At 35.7% G+C, this 21,072-nt stretch overlaps 1 protein-coding gene across 3 annotated transcripts in view; it reads left to right on the top strand.

Moving 5' to 3' along the window:
• Positions 1-21,072, top strand: part of LOC148950636 (xanthine dehydrogenase/oxidase-like) — a 354,380-nt gene that overhangs the window by 219,416 nt on the left and 113,892 nt on the right. For all 3 annotated transcript variants that reach the window (XM_089092523.1, XM_089092525.1, XM_089092524.1), the window contains one exon: positions 13,888-13,994. In XM_089092523.1, the coding sequence (XP_088948649.1) occupies positions 13,888-13,994 (107 nt within the window). The remainder of the gene's footprint in view (positions 1-13,887; positions 13,995-21,072) is intronic.

The raw sequence follows: 21,072 nt of genomic DNA on the forward strand, positions 1-21,072 counted from the left end.
GCACCAAACATTGCGGTAGAAATTGCGAGTGGATTACGGCTTTGTCTTGAATGGGATGAAGTATACGCAAGATATGTATTATCTTTGAACAAATTGAAAATGGAGGATCAATTATTCTTCGCTGCAAAAGTTGATATAGCACATGTGAATAGACTTCAAAGTGCTTTAAATGCAATTGTGAAGTATATAGAGGACAATAAGCTATATCGCTAATTGTACATGTGTAATATATATTATTGTTGTAATTATACACGCTCAATAAAATTGTTTCGAAATCGAAAACGTTACCCTTTCTTTTTGTTAGATTTTAGCTTAGCGAATATTCTTCAAGTAGAACGTATCATGGTTAGTCTAGAGTCAGCAGTGAAAGTAATAGGATTGAAAAATGAATAAATTTAAGAAAGAGAGAATTAGGTCGAATCTTGTGATTATGGAAAAACAATTAATTTTAGATGATAATTTTCCCGATTTATCCCTTCAACGGAAGATATTCTCACAGGGAACACTTGACAATATAATGAAAACTGATTCTCCCCCATTGAACTATTGTATGAAGCTTTTACGACGTGACTCAAATGGTTTTACTTAATTTGTTGATATATTAATTGAAACAAAGCAGAATAATATCGTGGACATACTTTTGAAAACATTGCCATAGATTCTATGTAGATGGCTCACCCTTCGAAAGAGGTTATGTAACGGCACAGAGTTACTCCTCTTCCCATCCCCCTCTGAATTTATCGAACATGGATCAGTTTCTTTTTAGCCGTGAAAGAGTTGACAACAGAAACCAAAAAATGTTCTATACATGTCCACTATGTATGTATACTCTTGGCAGTTGGGCATCATGTGAGAATTGTACAATTATTGATGAGTATAATGAAAAGTGCAAATTATGCAATCCGTGTAAAGTACATAGAGGATATCCTGTACAAATTAAAGGCTATAATTCATGTCTTGAAGAGATTTGTGACTCTCACCCTAGAGGACATCTATGCTCCAATTGCTACTATGACCAATGTGATCAGTGGGAGAATACTTACCCAGGTATGATTGAAAAGAACCTCAAACGTGATTTTAGTTTATTTCTACGAGATTGGAATCGTCGTGGATTTAAATTATTTTGGGAGGAAGAATCAGGTCTACGATTCAACTGTTGGGGTAACAAGACAATTTGGTTTCTACGCCATCGTTGTGACAACACTGCCTATTATGACCATAAACCTATTCATTTTTATTTGGCAGTTACCAAATGTGATTCACCATTTGAAAAAACTGTATGTGATATTGCTTCAAATAGACAAATTGAAACACGTGAATTTCACAATATGAATGCAAATAGTATCATTGACTATACAAAGAGATATGACAAGAGTGAAGTTACATTATACTGTAGAAAATGTGACCCTGACTTTGCGTCAATCAAGATCACCATACAGTGAGTTGAACTACTCTACCAGCTTTAGGGTTTCTCGACACTTGCCAATACACTGAAGAAGAAATCTACAGTGTAGAATAAAGACATTGTTGTATATATTTTTTCTTCGTTACCCAACAAAATCGCATACAATTTTAAAGCACTTTACTCGTAGGGCACTAAAATCAATATTATTAAGGTCTGAGAGGATATTTTCCAGCATAAAGTCGTTCAGACGTGGACTTTCTACGTAAATGTTGAGAAACTGCTTGTAAGTATAGCGACTACATCGGGACACGAAGCACAGCGTCGCATGGAGACTACAGATCTTAGTCATCAGATCCTGTAATGTCTTCCAGTTTTGAATATAAGTTTTCCCACAATGTACAGTACGGTTGTTGTTGTATGGAGCTCAGAATGCATTGGGATGGCTAGGAAGATCAATAATTCAATTGTATTCACTTTTTGAAAGATGCACAACAAATGGCCGGTATTCACAGTCGATGGATTGCTATTAACAATTATTATGATATTGTTGGCACTTTGAATTTTTCCAAGATAGTCCTAGGGCAGACAATAGAATCTGTATTTGGAAATGTAGGGGTCCATATTAAATACATTGATTATTTGACTGGTATTCATGGTGCCAAGTCTAGTAGAACACTGCCTTTTGGAGTGATTTCCCATTAGGTTTCAAATTGATTTAGCGAGATTAGTGCAATACTCTCAGCTAATGGGTCGGCAAATGTGCACTCTAAACTCATACTCCCCGTTCGTACTATACGCATATCCTGGGTGCCAGACAGGTCTAGTACAGTGATACCATGTGTTTTAGCGAACATTTCTTCGGTTATACCATTTTGGAATACTTGTGAATCATGAGCTAGGGTTTGCAGGGTCAACTCATACAAAGTCCTATAAGATTTATCAAAATATAGATTGTAGAGTTGGATTCCATTTACTTTGCAGACAAGAGATGAAAGCCCAAACATTTCAATTTTATGTGGGCATCCAGTCCACAATCCTATTGCACTAGTGCTTTTTAGAAATGCCAATGCTAATTTTGATTGAATTTCGCCATTCATAAAGGATCAGTCGATGAATATGCTTGAGCCTGCGGCAATATGACGTTGATTAGTGATTGTATGAGGAACAAGTAGTTTAATATTATTTCCACTGGCTCTCAGTTTTTCCACTGCCAAAGAAACAGAACTCATACCTGCTACTTTCTGCATGTAATAATGCCAAGATGCGGGAGAGAGCCACATCTTGTATGGCAAGAATTTCCTTTCGTAGAATGAAATTAGATGAAGCAAGGTTCAATTTTATATCCACCTTATTATTGGGTGGTAGTCATTGGGATATATTAAGTATGTCATGATATATTTTTCCAACTAGATGTAATTCACTAGTTGTAGCATTTTTAAGTGCATCTTTACTATCAGTATTAGTAATATATTCATATCCACTGGAGGTGCCTCTCAATACTTTGTATGACTTGGGTGTCATCAGCATGAAATTGCATATAGCTTGTATAATTTGAGAGATTGTTGCTTGTGCTCACCAAAGTGCCATTTATGTAGACACTGATTTGATTAAATAAATTATATAATATACGATTTTGATAGGATATTCCATCAGCAAGAATTGGCAATGTATTGTCGGATTTCCAGAATTCATTTGTAAATCTATAAATGTTGGAGACATGTCCATAAAGTAGTCTTCATTGGAATAAATTTGAAAGTGGATATTATCGGAGAGGGGTTGTTGTGGATAAAATTGTTCATAATATCCATGTTTTACACCCACATCAAAATTTTCTGCATTGAATAGATTTAAAGATGAAGTGATTGAAAGTTGGGAATCCTTATGCGGTAGATATGCCATCTATGAAAAGAAATCTAGTTTCGATCTAACAATTCTGGGCTTCTTGTTCTTCTACTGTTTACTCTATGTGTCGTCTTTTTCCTTCTTTTCTTTGACTTGGGTGATTTGACAAGGGTGATTTGACAAGGGTCTTTCGTTTCTGACCTGAGTAGAGACTGATGAGTGGTGCACTGTTTCTCCACCTTTATAAACCTTTTCCATTTTGGTGAGAATTCAATTGTTCACTAAGGGTTCACGCACTGGACTTAAGATTTTTCAAAGCACTTTTTTTTAAATCCTTGCCAGAGCTCCAATTGTATAGTGTAGAGGTTGCAAAATCTGTCGCAGACTGTATAATATATTTTCTAGCCAGAGGTAGTGCAGAGCGAAACAACTTAGCAAACCAACTACCCAGACTATCGCCAGACATTGATGAACGACCTTTGTAATAGTCCATTCCATTGCCCAGTTGTCTGGGGCCAAGAGTATTAACATATCAGTCAATATCAGGACAAATGAATACCACTTTTCTATTAGACATCTTGTTGCTAAATGGGTCGAAAATGGCATGTAATCACAGCCAAACCTTTTGATATTGCTAGGGGATCACCTAATTCAGTAACAGAGTTCCAAATGGGAAGTGTTTACGGGATAGACTGAAGATGCTTTATATTTTAATGATGAGTATTTTCATGATTGGTTTTTCTTTCAAGAACTCGTAGGAGAGAGATATTGCTATTGCTAACTCTGGACGTTTCAACAAATGAACCGTAAAGAAATATACAAATGTCAGTGGAAAAGGCATGTGGGTAGACAGCAAAAATGAAATTAGCGTTTCCAGTACTTTTACCATTGATTATATTGAGCTTAAAGCCAAGAACATCTTTTAGATTATCATTGAGAATAACCTTTTCATCGCCAATGGGTGAACTAATGTAGATCTTGCCCTCCTCCTTTGAATAGTTGAAATGAAAGGCTCCTTTTCTACGAACGGAAATAATTTTACTGATAGAACGACATAAATCATTCATGCAGGTGAGTTCTTCGTAGGGTAATTTGATATATGGATAATTCATCCAATTGATCTTTTGAATTTGTTCTTTATCACCTGGGGGTGGCGGCCAATCATAGGGTCTAATTTTATATCATATTTGCGATCTTTTCTCAGGATATCGTATGTATTCTTGAGAATACTGTCGACTATAGGCACTTCATATGTGCCGTCGAATTTTATGGTGAGAGATAGTCTCGTCAAAAATCACTTGTTCTATTCAATTCATTGTAGATAGGATCGGAACAATCGGACATGAATGTCACATAGAAATCATTGGGCATTGTTAATGACTTCGACTGCAACCCAAGAATCAAAATCAGAGTTGTACCCTAGGCAACAAACAAGCAGCTGTCTCGTGCCCCTGCGAGTACGACTCTTTAATATCTTTTAAATTTGATAAATTTTACTAGTGTTTCTAACTTTTTGTAGTTCATATTCATAAAAACCGCAAAGAATCTCATCATCTTTGGTGTCTCGCAGCCGATATGTCGTGACTTCAGTGTCTAGGATTTTGGACACTTTAAAAAGTTCAGTGCTCCCTAAATAATTCCCATTTTCAAAAATATTGCTGGTTCTTTTAATTCGAACAGTATCGCCAACATTGGATTTCTTCTTCACATTTTGTTATTCACTGGAATATTGCTTAAGAAAAGTGTCAAATGTATTTTCACTGCAATGAACTTCCTGAGGGCTAACATTGGACAGGGATCGATGCGGTGGTTGGTTATATATTTGCATGATTTTATCTAAATTATGAATAAAAGTAACAGAACTTTTCAGCGTGCAATATCTCGATATTAATAGACGGATTGTTCTTATCTATCGTTCAGCCCCTGCAGCCTTTATTGGACGGTGACTATGATGGAGCTTTGTATTATATTTCAATAGAACCTTTTGCATATGAGGATTAACAAATTCGCTACCGCGATCCGATTGAATTTTTCTATAGCAATCTTGTTCAAGAATACTTTTTAAAGCCTGAGCAACTTCAACACCTCTCTTTGATCGCAATGGAATGGCATATGCATAGCGACTAGAGACACTGATTGCCACTAAAATATATTTGTAGGGTGTATTGTGACACCGTTGAATCGCGTCTAGGATTTAAAGATCAGTTTGCATTATATGCAGAGGGAAAAAGGCTTTAGTTTGTCGATATTGTTTGCCACGAAGCCTGCGATTCCGATGCAGAGTGTAACTCGGTTCATTTTCTAGATACTCTTTTGCATTTTTTAATGTGCTGCCATCTATGTCAGAGGCAACTTTAGAAAGCATTGTGGGGGAACTTAGACTTCCCGCTTCACCAATATTTTCATAGACATGTTTTAAAACTTCATCCATTTTGAACGCAAACACGTAGTGTAATATCCACTCCCCTTTTGCACACTGGAGGGGGAATCAACACATCTTTGCTTTTGTATAGCCATCACTGGCGTTATCAAATCATTGCTGCTGCTAGGAGTGCTAGTATTTTCTAAGATTGATTTAAAATCTTCTTCTTCTTCTTTTTGAAATGTTGTTGGAGTTGTTAGAGGACTGGCAGCACTACTATATTCTCTTAATTTCTTTAGAATTTTCTTATTGCCAATAAGACTTTTGGGGAAGTTTGATGCATTTAGAAAGGCGTATAGATTATTGTCAAATGATAAAAGTCCTTTATGATTTGTAACCATATCGCAAATTAAATCAAGTAGATTACAACTTTTCCCCTGAATTATAATTCGTTTCCCATCGACTTGAACTTGAGCTATCGACTTGAACTTGATGATAATAATTACCACTACTTTCCAACATGAGATATGATAATACTCTTTTACTCTGTTCCCGATAGGTCACTGACAATAGGTTTCCAATTGATGTCACTATAGAATTCAATTCCTTCTCCTTTAATTTCACTGCTGTAGAATCTTGAGGAGATGTTTCCTGTTTCGGGGGATCTGTGACGGTGGGTCTCTCTAGATAAAGTCTATGTTTGTCCACACGACAAAATGCATCTTGAAGTAAAACTAGCTTTTTATCATCGGCAATATTTACATCATTAATAAATTTGCTTAGATTGTCTTCAAAGTGTTCCACGGGTGAGAGGACAAGTTCTATTGGAGTCAAGCGATAGGGTTTAGCCATTTAGAGAAAACTGTTTACAAGTCCTGCGATTATTGACAGTGAAAGTGTAATAAAGCTACCACCTGCTTGAAGGAGACGTTTTCTTTTAAATTCTTTTTCTTTGTTTTTGCAAACCAAGGCACGTAAAGCGGAACGATGTTGCTTTGTCTGTTGTCTAACACCTTTTGGGAAGTGTACATTGCCCTCAGTTAAATTTAAACAAAGTTCAGATATTAGATTAATGAAATCATTGTCAACACCATGTTTGAGTATGGCTTGCCTGAGTGGCGGCTTCGAAGTGTCTAGAACGGAAAATTAATGTCTATTTTCGTGTAGTTTCTTCAGTTTCATGATGGCAACTAATAGACCTTCCTACTGTTCACCGGAAGATATACAGTAATTTCCTTGTCGAAAATATCTGTGACTACAAGTAGATCCTCGGGCGTATTCTGATTAAGATCTAGCAAAATGTACCCATAGGGCTTATTTGTCGCCTGACTGTACGCTGAAAGTAGAAATTTGGGGGCACCGGGATATATTTGCTTATTGAGAGTTATTAGAGAACTAGAGTCACGAACAACTTGGTAGATAATATAGATGGTGCAATTCAAAGCAAGGGTTCTCATACATATGCTCTGATGAAACAGATTGTGTAGAACTAGGGTTATGGAAATGTGTTCATGATGAGAGCGAACAGTAAACAGTTGTAGCATTTCCTGTGAGAACTGTTCAATCGATTCAGCTAAATCATCAATAAACAGCCATGAGTTTGGTTCAATACTATTGAAAACATCAAGTCCCCGTATGAATTGTATTGGCATGGACGTGGCAGTGGCAATAGCTTTTATTTGATCGTATGATTCTTGCCAAATACTATAGCAATAGTAAATTTTCTTTGGTTTTTCCAAAAACGTTTTATTACAATTTTTAATAATTTTAGCTAAAAGAGTTCGTTTTCCCAGAAATTGACGGGCAACACAGAAACGACCTGAATGGTGTTTCAAATTGATACATACTGCTGCAGTTGTCAACAGTCAGATTACAATTAGTTGTAAACTATACTTGATTAATGAACGAATAATAATTTTCCCATAGATCTATCTAGTACGTTAACAAGAACAACAAAAACATATTTTTTTCCTTTATTGACCAAATAACTTAAAATACAGCAAAAATAGCCATAGCAGAATAGCCACTGCCGAATAGTGAAGTTCCAGTAGTATGTACTCTTCAATTTCAAAGAACCATCCTTGTGGACCATTTTCGTCGACGGTGTGAATGTCGGGGATGTCACTAGGATTTTCAAGCCATTTGTAATTGCCACATCGTAAATAGTAGTGAGATATTGCCGAGGGGTACAATGAGTTCATTTCAAGAAAAACTGCATTAGACTTTACACCGGTGTCTTTTCCAGTTGGATCCGTTGTTAGAACGCTATTTCCATGAAAAACACACCCATCCCTCATCGGTCTTTCTAAGAAAAGGTGTTGATCCACATCGGTGATCAATCCTATTTCCTCCCTACCAATTTTAAGTTTCAAGTCCATCACCAAATGAGGAGTGGAAAAATAATTGCCAATATCTAGCCCAAACTCTGAATAAATTTGATCTGTGTTTTTGCAGACAATATCTAATAGAATCAATACATCACTCGCCCAGTATATTTTACAATGATCCGAACCGTTTTTCCAACTGCCCTTAGCCCAAACCCTTATGGCTAATTTATTTTCTTCGGTAGAGCATTCACTATTGGTAAGTGAATTATAGAATGCTTCAATTGGAGGGAGTTTCTTCTCATTTAATCCCGCGACAGAGCAGTAATAGCCATATGCATGTATGCACTTACCGGTGAGTAATTCACACATATCATTTCCTGGAAAGCGCTGTTTAAGAAGAGGAAAAATTGAAATTGTCACTTTTCTGCACTTGAATGAGGTGACTCAAAGCTTTGGGGACAAAACTATATGAATCTAAAAACTGGATTCTGTTCCAGCAAGTATATCCATTATCCACTACATGTCACTTCAACTTTAAAAGCACTAGCTTCTCAGCAGAATTGGTGATAAAATTGTTTGTAAATGAGTCATTAAACCATGGACTATCTACTTCCCCTCCCCCCATATGCATACGTCCCAAAGCCAGTAAAATAATTTTCGAATCATAATTTGAATTGTGAATGAAACCGGTATAAAAAAAACTGCTGGCTTACATTCAAATTGCACGATTGGTGTGCCACACCACGAAAATTACTAGCACCTAAGGATATTTCCTGCCAAAAGTGATTGTGGTCCCTGACTTTCCCCTTCCCCCATCTGTTCCCCCTAGTCCCTTTCCCCTTAGTAACTTCTTCAAATTCCCGCTTACAAACCCAGCACAATGTCTGATTTTTAATAGTCAGACGATCCTCTGCTGACAATAACATCGGGAAGTGAGTATTTCTCAAACGAAAAATAGCTCCATTTGCAGTGATTATTAATTTATTCATTGCTTTGATCATGCACTCATTCTCGTCCAATGATTCAACTATTTCTAACAATTGCATTGTGTTAGAGTTGTCTCTTTGTGCATGGGCATAGAAAACCGCAATAGCTTGATGTTCTTTGATACGATTCGGATTTGTGGGTTGTTCACATCCACTAGCTTAGCTTCACAGTCCAAACTTATTTTATTGCTTTGCAGGAGAGTATTCTGGAAATTTTTAAATCTCGAGAGAGCCCTGTTACCAAAAATTGCTTACATCAATTAATATTAGTGACACCTAAAATACTTCATGTGATTTTGTAACTATAAATTCAGTACGAAATATAGAGAGGCATGTTGGGAAGTAGTATCGTGTCCCATGTGTTTTACCCTCCCCCAAAACTCTACTAATATCCGTAATAGGATTGAACTGGCCAACTGAATTGGGTTCACTAGGCGGTGTGTACAACAACCAAACCCAATGTTTCACCGATTCAATTGACGGGCCCCTTACTGGGAATATTACATCTTTTTTATTAGAACGAATACCCTCTTGAAATTCTGTTTCGTATTTAAATGGGCATTGGCCCGTTCAAAAATATCCATTGTCCTGAGTGTTACCGGAAATTTTCCCGCTAAACAAGAGAAATCTACTGTGGGAAAATCAGACCCCTCCTTCCCATGCACGGCCCAGTAGTCCAAATTTTTCTTTGTAGCGTTATCTTTCAGAGGTTCGAAAGCTGATATGAGGAAAGCGTACATGAAACATTTTTGGTCTGTTTGTAAACAGATTCGTTGAGCCCCCTGACATCCTTCTAAATCGGGGTAATATTTTAAAACTGTATCCCTTTCTCCACCCCACCCCCCCCCCTCTTAAAATAAAATATTTTTTAAATTTACATATATTTACACTTAAATTTTCAATAAATAAAACCACATACCCACTCCCATTCTCATTATAATTTTCAAGATGAGTGATGATATTGTCAATCCATTACATAAAGAATGTCTCTTAATTTTCCAAATGCGAGTGTAACACAAACATCTCGGTGTGTACATAATTGTCGTACACTTCACTATGTCCCTCATTCAGATAAAATATGTTTAAAACAATTGAAGTCTTAATGAAGTTCCTACCCCGCAAAACTGAATCCGGTTTTCTAAAAGTTCACGATTTTTTTTTGTATATTCGTGAACGATATAAATAGGTTCAGCCATACTATTTCCCCCCTCCCCAATAAGTGAATTAAACGGATCCCCAAAAGTTGCAGTATAAACGACTATTATATTCAATATCAAATTTATTTGATAACATTCCGGTAGTGAGGAGAATTGTATATCATTACCCTCCCCCTCTTGTATATAGTCATCACCACGCTGTCCCCCACTTTGTTCAACAATAGGATTGGTCCGTGGAGTAAAATCCATCGAAGCCATTTTATTTTCAATTAGATTTGATCGAATAGGGACTATATTCATTAAATCAGTGGGGGGAGGGTTCTCATTTAACTCTTTTGTAGAATTATCTAAAATTTGTATTGTATTCATGCTTAGCCATGGTAAATCGCCCTCTGAACTAACTACATTGCCTTGTTCAAGTGTACTAGTGTCTACATCTAAATAATTACTCAATAAATTGTCATATCAGAAGGTATTTCGTCTAAGTTAACACTACCATCGCCATAACGTAATAATTTGCCACATTGATCGAGATCTTGTTTGTTGATAGCTGGTATTTCAGTGACCTGACTGTCACGAAACTCCATTGGCGCATCAATGCGAACACATAGTTCGTGACTTGTTTCTTCAGCTGGTGGGGGGACAGTGCATATGGAACCAATGCAACCTATAATGAAAATAGCTTATTTTCAAAGTTTTTAAAACACTCTATTTTGAAAATTGGATTATTAGCAACTATATCATTTAAAACATGTGCTTTAAAGACACGCTTATTAGTAGTAGTAGCAGCAGCAGAAGCACTATCTGAGTGCACATATTAGTACCATTTGGTTAATTCACTGTTCTCCACTCTATATATCCTGAAAGTTCCAATTTAATAGCCACCCCCCATATGCGTTAGTGTTATAACATATTTACAATCTAAACGATACATAGTAGGTTTTTATTTTGTTCAAACAACCCCCAAAATTTTCATATTAATACACTTTATCTCTTTGGAAAAAAATCGGGGTCTTTACTTGGTTTGAAATGGATAGCTTAACTCTTTCATGCCATCTCCTGTCATGGTACACAACTTATTCTGATAGAAAGTTCTTTTTATGATATCTGTAGAGGAAAGATGAACCATTCATTAATAAAACAGTTTTTACTCGAGAAACAACATCGCAATAGATTTTGGTGCTTACTATTGGAAACTATGATCGGAATATAGTGCTTTTTTTGGCTTCGCTAACCTAATTCACGAGAATTTAGCAGGCTAGATGCGTGCACTTGACATGATTCGATAATTAAATAGCTCAAAAGGAGAGCAATTTATTTCCTTTTGGGAGAAAAATTATTAGCGAAAATAAGACTTAAAAACTTACATTAAGATCTATAGCTTGCATTTTGAGGGTTGTAGGAGGTTCATTCTCACCTTGTATTAAGAGGGTTGGTCTTGAAGGCCCCGGCAATGCTTGCTAGGTGGTGGATAGAGCAGCAACGTCACAGCCATTTATGGGCAGGGTGTACTGCTCTGATGGTCTTGGCCAATGGTCATACTGAACAACAGATGCCCTCAGAGGGGTTTATAAGTGGTTCTAGCCCTCTTGTCAGGTAGGGGACAATGCTCAAAAATGTCCTTAAAAAAGGAGAAAATTAGTATAAAATAATGACTCCCTGCTACAAAAGAACAGAAATTAGTGAAAGTAGTATTTTTATGAAAGCCTCTTAAACTATTAGTCATCTAAAAACCAGATAAAATCTTTGAATACGAAAATAAGAGCATTTAAATTGCTCCATCCCTTCCTTTCCGGGAAGGTAAAACATTGAAGATTTAACTAAACCAATATTTCTCTCCCTCATGAGGTATAATTGTCTGCAAAAGCAGCCCTTTTCCGCTCTGTTAATAAAATATATCTTTGTTTAGAGTGTAAAAGACATAGGTCTAATTTTAGCAACTCTCCCCCTAAATTAAAGACATAGCTTTCTAGCCTAATACTATCAAAGTTAAAAATCATAGTTTTCACCCCCCCCCCCAGAATATAAAAGTAATTTTATTGAAAGAAAGGTATAGAAGAAATACTCTCTTTTCCCACACGCTCTTTCAAAAGTACCTAAAAAATATGCACTCTAAGGGGCTGTTAGCACCCCCCCGCCTTTTACACAATTTCCTAGTCCTAAAATCATATCTTTCAATTTTGCAAATAATTCACCCCTTTTTTAGATCATCTAGAATTGCGCAAAGCTTGTAGCCTTAATCCTTTCAATGTCTAGCGACCACCCTTGTTAATGTTAATTTCCTAACCTGACACGCGCGAAGGTTGTTTACGAAATCTCCCCTCTTGTTGGAGATTCAAACACAGTTTTTGTTTAAATTACAAGTGTGAAGATTCTGGTGGTTTTAAACACATCAAGGAGAAAAGTCAACTTTGAGTAATAACTTCAATTGAATTAATTAAATGGAGACGAATACTGGGAGGAAGGGGGGGGAGAGAATGGGGTTTACGCAGTGGAAAAAGAGTATATTTGAAACAAAGTATAAAGATTTTTTTTTTTGGGGGGGGGGGATATACCCTGAATTTGAATATATTAGGGGAGGACTACAAAAAAGGATTTTATTTTGAAAAACCAATGAAAATTTACTTAACAGAACTCATATTATAAATCTTTGTATCTAAAACTTCTAAATCCACAATATTTTATGTTTATTCCATTGTGTCGTGAAACGATATGCTACTTTAACCGCAAAGTATGTTCATTATAAACAAAATCTCAAGGTTGAATTGCGATGTAAGAGAAACCTTACGTAAATCCACTGACCTAGAAATAAGTGTAAATGATCCTGTCCCGTTAGACGCTCTTATCTGGCAATGATGTAAACTCCCGTCTGTATCCAATAGGCTTAGAAGGATCAAACAAGTTGACGTACAAACAGAACAGAACTATGAAACAACATCAAATCCCATACCCATCAAACCATATAGCCATCAAACAATATAACCATCAGACACGCTCTTATCTGGAAATGTTGTAAACCCTGATCTGTATTCTAAGTCTCTGATAGGCCTAGAAAGAGGCACGCAATTTTGAACCTTTAGACTCAATTCTAGATGGCAGCAGACGCCCCCCCCCCCGTACTGGCTTAGTCATCCCTACTAGTATTCCAGTTACATGTTATTGTTGTCAAAAAATTTACCATTGAACATGGACATGGCAATATAACAACTAAAGTACAAAAATACTGTCATATCATTGTCTTATACAACGAAGAAAAAGATTCAATTTCCCCTTTTGACATACCGTAAAATAAGTATCCTAGAAAATTAGGAAAAACATGGAAGCAATTAAAGTAAAATGATTATTTATATTTTTTTTCCAGGTATGTGGGAACTAAAAAAATCAAAGTACAAAAGTTTAGTTAATTTTATTTTCTAGATATCTATCGTTGTCGTTGTTTTTATCATTTTCTTTTTCAGTGACAAATTAAAATTTTCGTAGTTTTTAATGATACCCGGGGCTTCAAAAGCCTTTTTCCTATTTTAATTCCGTGGCCATTTAAGAAATAAAATCGTTCACAGTTCGTTCATACAGATTCCTAGTTTTCATGGGTCATGTTTTCATGGGTTTGAAATTCGTTTGAAACCTGAAATTTTTATTTTTAACCCCTTTTCTTTTTTTATTCCAATAAGAGGCAGGTTTGTTTTTGTCACATTTGAGGAGAAACGAGAAGTCACCGCTTAAAAATCTATTTCCTTTTAAAATATTGTAGAAATAAATTAATCGCACCTTGATCTATTGAAAGCAAATATATATGTTTTGCTTTTAGGTAATGGATAGAGCTTTACTCTCAATCGACAATTGCTATCGATTACCAAACATGCAAGTTACAGGTTATTGTTGCAAAACGAATTTACCATCAAACACGGCATTTAGGTAAGTTTCTTTTCTTAAATTTACCAAAAAGAAAAAAAAATCGTCGAAAGTCGACGAAAAAGCAAATAACAAAGGTAATGATCCGTTTCATCCTTTTTATTCCATGATAAAATAGCGAACATAGACAATTAGGAAACAGTGAAAATAAATAAACCAAAGAGTTTGTTAGTCTAATTTTAGATATCTTTTGTTTATTATGTGTTTCCTTTTTTTAGTGATAATTCTAACGTAAAGTAATACCCACGGCTTCAAAATTATTTTGACAATTGTCAATTTTTTTTTAAACCACAGACCTACAGATGCACTTATGAAAAGGTCATTGTTAGATGGACAGGTCAAAGGTCATGAAATAGAACAGCACTGCACCGTAGGTTTCAAGCTCCTATTGTAAAATTTACAGGATTTTGCATTTTTAACAGGAAAGTTGATCACACTTGTTTCTTTTCATCATACTGAATGCTGAATCATACTGTAATAATCATACTGAATGATTTATAAGCTATCAGTAATATTACTGAATCAGTAATCAGTGATCATAGAACTGTGAAAAAGGAGCCTTGCGGTGAAAACTATCAGTCTAGTGGCACTTTTCATAGGCAGTAAAGTAAAGAGCGATGGGGGCACACTGTATTATTTATTTATTAAATGGTTTTCACCGAGGCCCTTCATATAGAAGGATTTGTCGTAAACACTTCGGAAGGAACTCATTCAATTGGAAATTGAAAGTTCTCGCGCCCTTTTATTTAAGAGTCAAAAGTAAAAGGAGGGCAACCAGCCCCCTTCCATACCCATTAATTTCCTAGGCATATTCAATAAATATTTTGAGATAGATATTTTGTTCACCATAGTTGAACGGCTCAGTAACTATGTCTTTGGGATGTCAACCCCCCCCCTACTGTCTTCAGGACAAAAGCTGTAAGTTATGCAATTTGTTTATTGTTTACATACAGTAGTCGTATATGTTATTGAGAAAAGTTGGCATGTTTGACCTTTACTTTCCAAACCGCCAAAGGGCATTCAGGTAAGTCTTTCAAAGCATGTTGAGGGCAATGTTGAACTACGTCAAAACACGTTATGTGCATATGGGTTGTCAAAGAGTTGGAAGTTAGAAATGAATGAGCATATTAATTTAGAATTTTCAAAAAGTGATAAGAGAGATGATCAGTTAACAAAAAAGGCAATATTTGCACGCTACAACTACTACAACTACCACTACTACCACTACTACTCCTACTACCCCTACTACCACTCAAACTACTGCTTCTGCAGTGATTATTACCAATACTGAAGATATTGAAATGAACATCTGAGGAAATGTCAAGGGGAAAGATGAACTAAATCAAAACCTACTATGTGTATACAAATTGTCAAAAGGACGTGTTAACAGTTATTTTGGAACGGCTTACCGCATAAGGATGAAACTTCCGGGGCATCATGAGGGAGATGTCTAACTGACCAAAAGGCAACATGTACATTCAACCACTGATATTAAAGCTGCTACTAGTACTATTAGTTCTACTACTAATACAACGCTATTGTTGTGACTACTGCTCCTACTATTATCACTACTTCTATGACACTAGTACTATTAGGCTAAGCGCTTGAAGGTGAAAATTTGAGAGAATATTAAGGGGAAATTTAAACTAAGTCCAAACGCACTAAGTGCATACGGATTGGCAATAAATGCATGCCACTACTAATATTACTACCACAACTACTTTTACTACTACTACAACAACTACTACTACTGCTACTAAACTACTCAAACTACTGCACTATTGCAAATACTTATAAGGATAAGGTTAGAAGATGAAAAGAGCGTGTAAAAGGAAGGGCGTATCAGCAATATTTTTGGATCGGCTTACGTTATCAAGATGAGACTTATCGAGCATCATGAGAGGGATGTACAACTAACCAAAAGGCAACATGTACACGTTATTACTGCTATTAGCTCTGATGCTACTATTGTTACTCCTGCAACTAATACAATACTACTACTCCTACTGCTTCTCCTACTCTTACCACTACTATTATGATACTAGTAGTATTAAAGCTAAGCGTATGAAGGTGAAAATTTGAGAAAATTTTAGGCGGAAATTTGAACTAAATAGAAAACACACTGTTTGCATGCAGATTGTCAAAAAGGCGTATCTTAAGAAGGAATTTGGGTTTTAAGTTGAAACTTTCAGAGAATACTCAGAGGGTAAGATCAATTGGCCAAAAGGCAATATGTGCACGCTACTACTAATGCTACTATCAATGCTTTTTTTACTACTACTACTACTATTACTACTACTCCAACTACCACTTCTGTTGCAATTAAGGCTAAGGGTATGAAGATGACATTTTCAGGGAATATTGAAGGGGAAGTTAAACTGAATCACAACACTCCGTCTGTATACAGGCTGTTAAAAGAATGTATCATCAATATGTTAGGAATGTTTTGGGGTATGAACTTGGAATTTACAAGGCATGTTGTGGGGGATGTTGAACTAAAAACAGAGCCATATTTGTATCCTAATTTTACTACTGCCACTACTACTACTATTACTACTACTACTGCTACTGCTGGTACTACTATTACTGCTGCTACCACTACTATTGCTGCAAAACCTAAGGCTACTACTCTTAATTATACTGTTCCTACTACAACTGCTACTACTATTACTGCTAGTACGACTACTGCTAGTAACGCTAAGGGTATTGAGGTGAAAATTCTGGGGTATATCAAAACAGTAGGGGACCAATTCAAAGCACACTAAGCAAATGCTGGTTTTCAAGAGGACGCATCAGCAATACTTCAGGAACAATTTATGGCATTAAGTTTAAACTTTCAGGGTATGTTGAGGGGTATATTTAAGAAAACCAAATGTGCTATGTGCTTACTGCTACTAACGCTACTTCTGCTACTACAACTATTGCTACTACGCAAGCTAGGGGTATTAATGTGAAGTTTTCTCAGAATATTTAGGTGGACATTCAACTAAATAAAAATGAGCTATGAGCATGTAGATTGTCAAAAAGGTGACGCAGCAGTATTTCAGGAACGGCTTACATTATTCAGTTATGCCTTTCAGGGTTAGTTTTGGTAAATTTTAAAATAACCAGAAGGTACTATGTGTATGCTATTAATTCTACAACTATGATTTCTGTAATTAATGACGCTAAGGGTATGAAGGTGGAACTTTTAGGGAACATTTAGGGGGTGATTCAATTAAACAAAAAAAACTATATGCATGCAGGTTTTCAAAAGGGCAAATAAGCAATATAATGGGCAGTACAGCGTAATCTTAAATAGCCATTTCCTAGAAAAGTTTTAAAGGGGCTCATTCGATTGAATATTAAAAGTTCTAACACCCTTTTTGAGAGTGGAAAGTTATTGGAGGTAAACATACCCTCCTCACAAATCTATTAATTCTCTAAACACATCCAATACAAATTTTGAGATAGCCATTCTGTTCGGCATAGTTGAATGGTCCAGTAACTGTGTCTCTAGGTAAATTGGGTATGTCAACCCCCCAAATCTACGCAATTTGCATATTAGACTTTAAAACTAAATGTTTCTTTAAAACTAAATCAAAAGGCACCGTGTTTAGTGCCCAGGAGCAGTCGTATCATTTTTAGTGTCCATGATGCATGCAGAAGTGCACAAGAAGACGAATTCTGAACAGCTAAAGAAAAAGGCGTGAAACGAGGAACAGAAAAATTCACATTGAACTGCGAACTAAAATTTTGCACAGCGAAATTGGCGGTTATAAGACAAATCAAAATTATAATGGAATAAAGGAACGTTTTGCTTGCTTGAGTCTGTGAAGGATAGACAGGAGGAAAGAATTGAATTCACCTCAAAATTACTAATTTTTCACCCTGGAATGAAAATGTGTTATTTTAGCGTCTGCAAAGATACACGGAAGCAGAAAATGAATTCATGCCGGAATTCCTTCGTCACCCTATGACTTGAAACTAAAGAAAAAAATAATATTCTTCCCAATTCGTAATTTAAATATATCTGAGGGCATAGGTATTGGAACATTCCTGCCTGTTACTGAAATATATAACAAAGTAATTAAAGCACAAATATAATGACTGGAAAAAAAACTGGGAAAGTAGTGCTTGTATCTATGACATCAAGCGAAATTACACATGATTTTGGATGAATTCAAACAGCCAAAGCAAAAACCATGGAAAAATGTCTAAGGTAATGATGAACGAAAATGAAGCACAACGAGATCTGCAGCTCAAGGAAGTGCAACAACAAGAGTCACAATGAATCCCAAACGAAAATATACGGACAAAGAAATCTGCGTTAGAAGAAACGTGACAGTGAAGGTCACATTGAATTATAACGAAATCTGCCGTTAGATGAGAGGCAACAGTGAAAATTAAAACGCGATCCACGAGGAAACAAATCCTATAAAATATAAGCAACATATGTACAAAATATTGCCAAAATTTAAGGATATTTTACAATTGTAATGGCTTACATAATATATACACAAGCTGTTATATGAAAAAAGTTTGACATTTATATAATGAGTCGCAGTGACAGTTACATAATGAGTCAAAATATAAATAAAGTCACAGTTCCATATTTTTCATCATATCCAGGTTTCTTTTTCTTCCGAGGATATCAAAAGCAAGGGCACCAGCAGAAAATTTTCCTGGGGCAGGAGCCAAACGCCAAAGTATCAGTGGTGGTTGGGTGACAGGGAATACATTTCAGGAATTGTTCTTTCGTAGAAATAAGTTCATTTTTTAATACTTTTAGGAAAAGACTCTCAAACAAAAAGAGCAATTACGTTGCATGCGAAATGAAACAAAATACCCCCTTCCCTCCCAAAAAAGCAAGCGATCTTATTGAAAATCTTTTTATTAGATACATCATGTCAGAGGACCCTATCGTAGAGGTTTTAAGGTCCAATCTTCCAAATGTGCAATTTCGCTTTTTTCAGAAGAAATATTGTTCATGCATGTTTATTTGTTTTATTGTTTCCCAGGGGTGATGGTACCAAACTGAAGGTCCAAGATAATTGGGAGGGAGCTCATTCAAACATAAATTTAAAGCTCTGTTTTAAGTGACCATAAAAATTGGACCACGGAAAAATCTTGTTTTATTGCTATTTTAGGGCACGAAACTTTGACTTTACCACGAAGAGAATGAATTTGCAATCAATTTAAAATTCTGAAAAGCTAATTGATTTAAAAGTACGAATAACTATATCTTAGGCTTTCCAGTTGTAAAAGAAAATGCCACACAGTGGCAGCACTTCTTTAAACAGCTAAAATGTTGCATTCCGATTGCTACCAGCACATAGGTGGAAAAGGTAAGGCAGGTAATCATCAGCACAGCCAGGAAATTTCTTTGGGGTGGAAATTTTGCAAGGAACTTAATTTTTAGTACTATTAAATGGTGTACTTTTCTTTTTCTATTTACATGAAGTACTTCAATGTATTTTAACAAATTTATATAGCGTATTTATCTATAAGAAAATCCTATAGTAGGGGGTGTGATGGCTTCAGTTATGTAGAAGATCAGAAGTCTCACATAATTTCCATCCATACAAACAATAATAATCCTTTTCATCCAATCGAAATTCTTTTGTTATTAACAAGGACTTTTTACTCAAATTACTATTCATCGCCCATTTTTTAAGTATATTCAAATTTTATCCAACATTAAAATTGAAAATTTAAACGTGGGACGGTACTAATGCACGTACAATTATTGATTTACACATTTTTAAAGCAATTAACCAGGGATTTAAGGGACAGGTAGCGTAAGTTATGTCTTGGTTAGGCCAGAGAATGATTTGGAAAATTATCAGAAATTAATTAAAAAAAAGCTTTTAAACTGAAAGCAAGGAGCAGATTTGAAACCTATTTGAACATTCTTTATATGAAGGGGGCTGTCTGCTTCTTAGCTCCTTACTCTTTACTTTGAAGTTTGGCTTTTTTCCACATTTTTTCAGAAGAATTACAACTGGAAAGATATGATTTTTAGAAGCACAAAAATTACTTTTGTTTAATGAGCAAGGTGTTGAGAAGGGGGCAGTAGCCCTTATATACAAAGTAATTTGTATTTGTTTTAAGTTCTAAACTTGCTCCTTACTTTAGTTGAAAAACCTTTTCTATTTGTTTGATTACATTTTTTGAAACTGTAAAGTTTTATGAATGCAGTACTTTTGGTAACGCAGAAAATTTATCAATATTTCAATGATCTCTGTTTGAATTTTGAAGGGTAATCAAACAGTATGTGGTAATGAACTGTAAGTTTGGAGCGACCCGGCTCAATAGTAACCGAAACTCTAAAAAACAGAATTTTGATACCAGTTGATATATCAAAAGAAATTGGCTTATTATGCTGATTCCAAATAGATAAGCTTCATTAAGTTTAGTCTTACCCACAATAAGCTAAGAGACTGAGAAAATTTGTCTGATTTTCTAAACAAACGGGAAAAACCCCCCTCGAAGTCATATAATTTTAATGGAAATTACACCATAAGATTCAGCGTATCAAAAAACCCTACTATAGAGGTTTTAAGCTCCTATCTACAGAAATGTGGAATTTTGTCATTTTTGCCAGAGGAAAGATCATGGATGCGTGTTTATTTGTTGTTTTTTATTTTTTTTTTCAGGGGTGATCGTATCGACCCAGTGAGCCTAGACCGTCGAGAGAGGGCTCATTCTATTGGAAATCAAAGGTTCCAGTGCTCTTTTTAAGGGTCCAAAATAATTGGAGGGCAACTAGGCCCCCTCCCACGTCTACTGTTTCCCAAAATCGTCCGATCAAGATTTTGAGATAGATTTCTTCTTCAGTATAGTTGAAAGACCAGATTACAATGTCTTTAGAGATAAAATGACCCCCTTGCACCCCTGGAAAGAGGTTTTTAAGTTATAAAATTTACTTGATTTTTATTTGTTACTGGGGATATGTACACATTTTTTGGGTGGGGAGTTGAGGATGAATCTTCTGCTGGGAGGATTTTACACGGAAAGAATTTTCCATTGAGAGGGAAGTTTCACAGAATTCCTATACGAAATTTCTTTATATGCCTTGCTCTTTCTTTGCTGACTCAAT

Source organism: Artemia sp. Qi Xiang Cuo, chromosome 7 (assembly GCF_049724085.1).
Source record: "Artemia sp. Qi Xiang Cuo chromosome 7, ASM4972408v1, whole genome shotgun sequence".
Lineage (NCBI taxonomy): Eukaryota > Metazoa > Arthropoda > Branchiopoda > Anostraca > Artemiidae > Artemia > Artemia sp. Qi Xiang Cuo.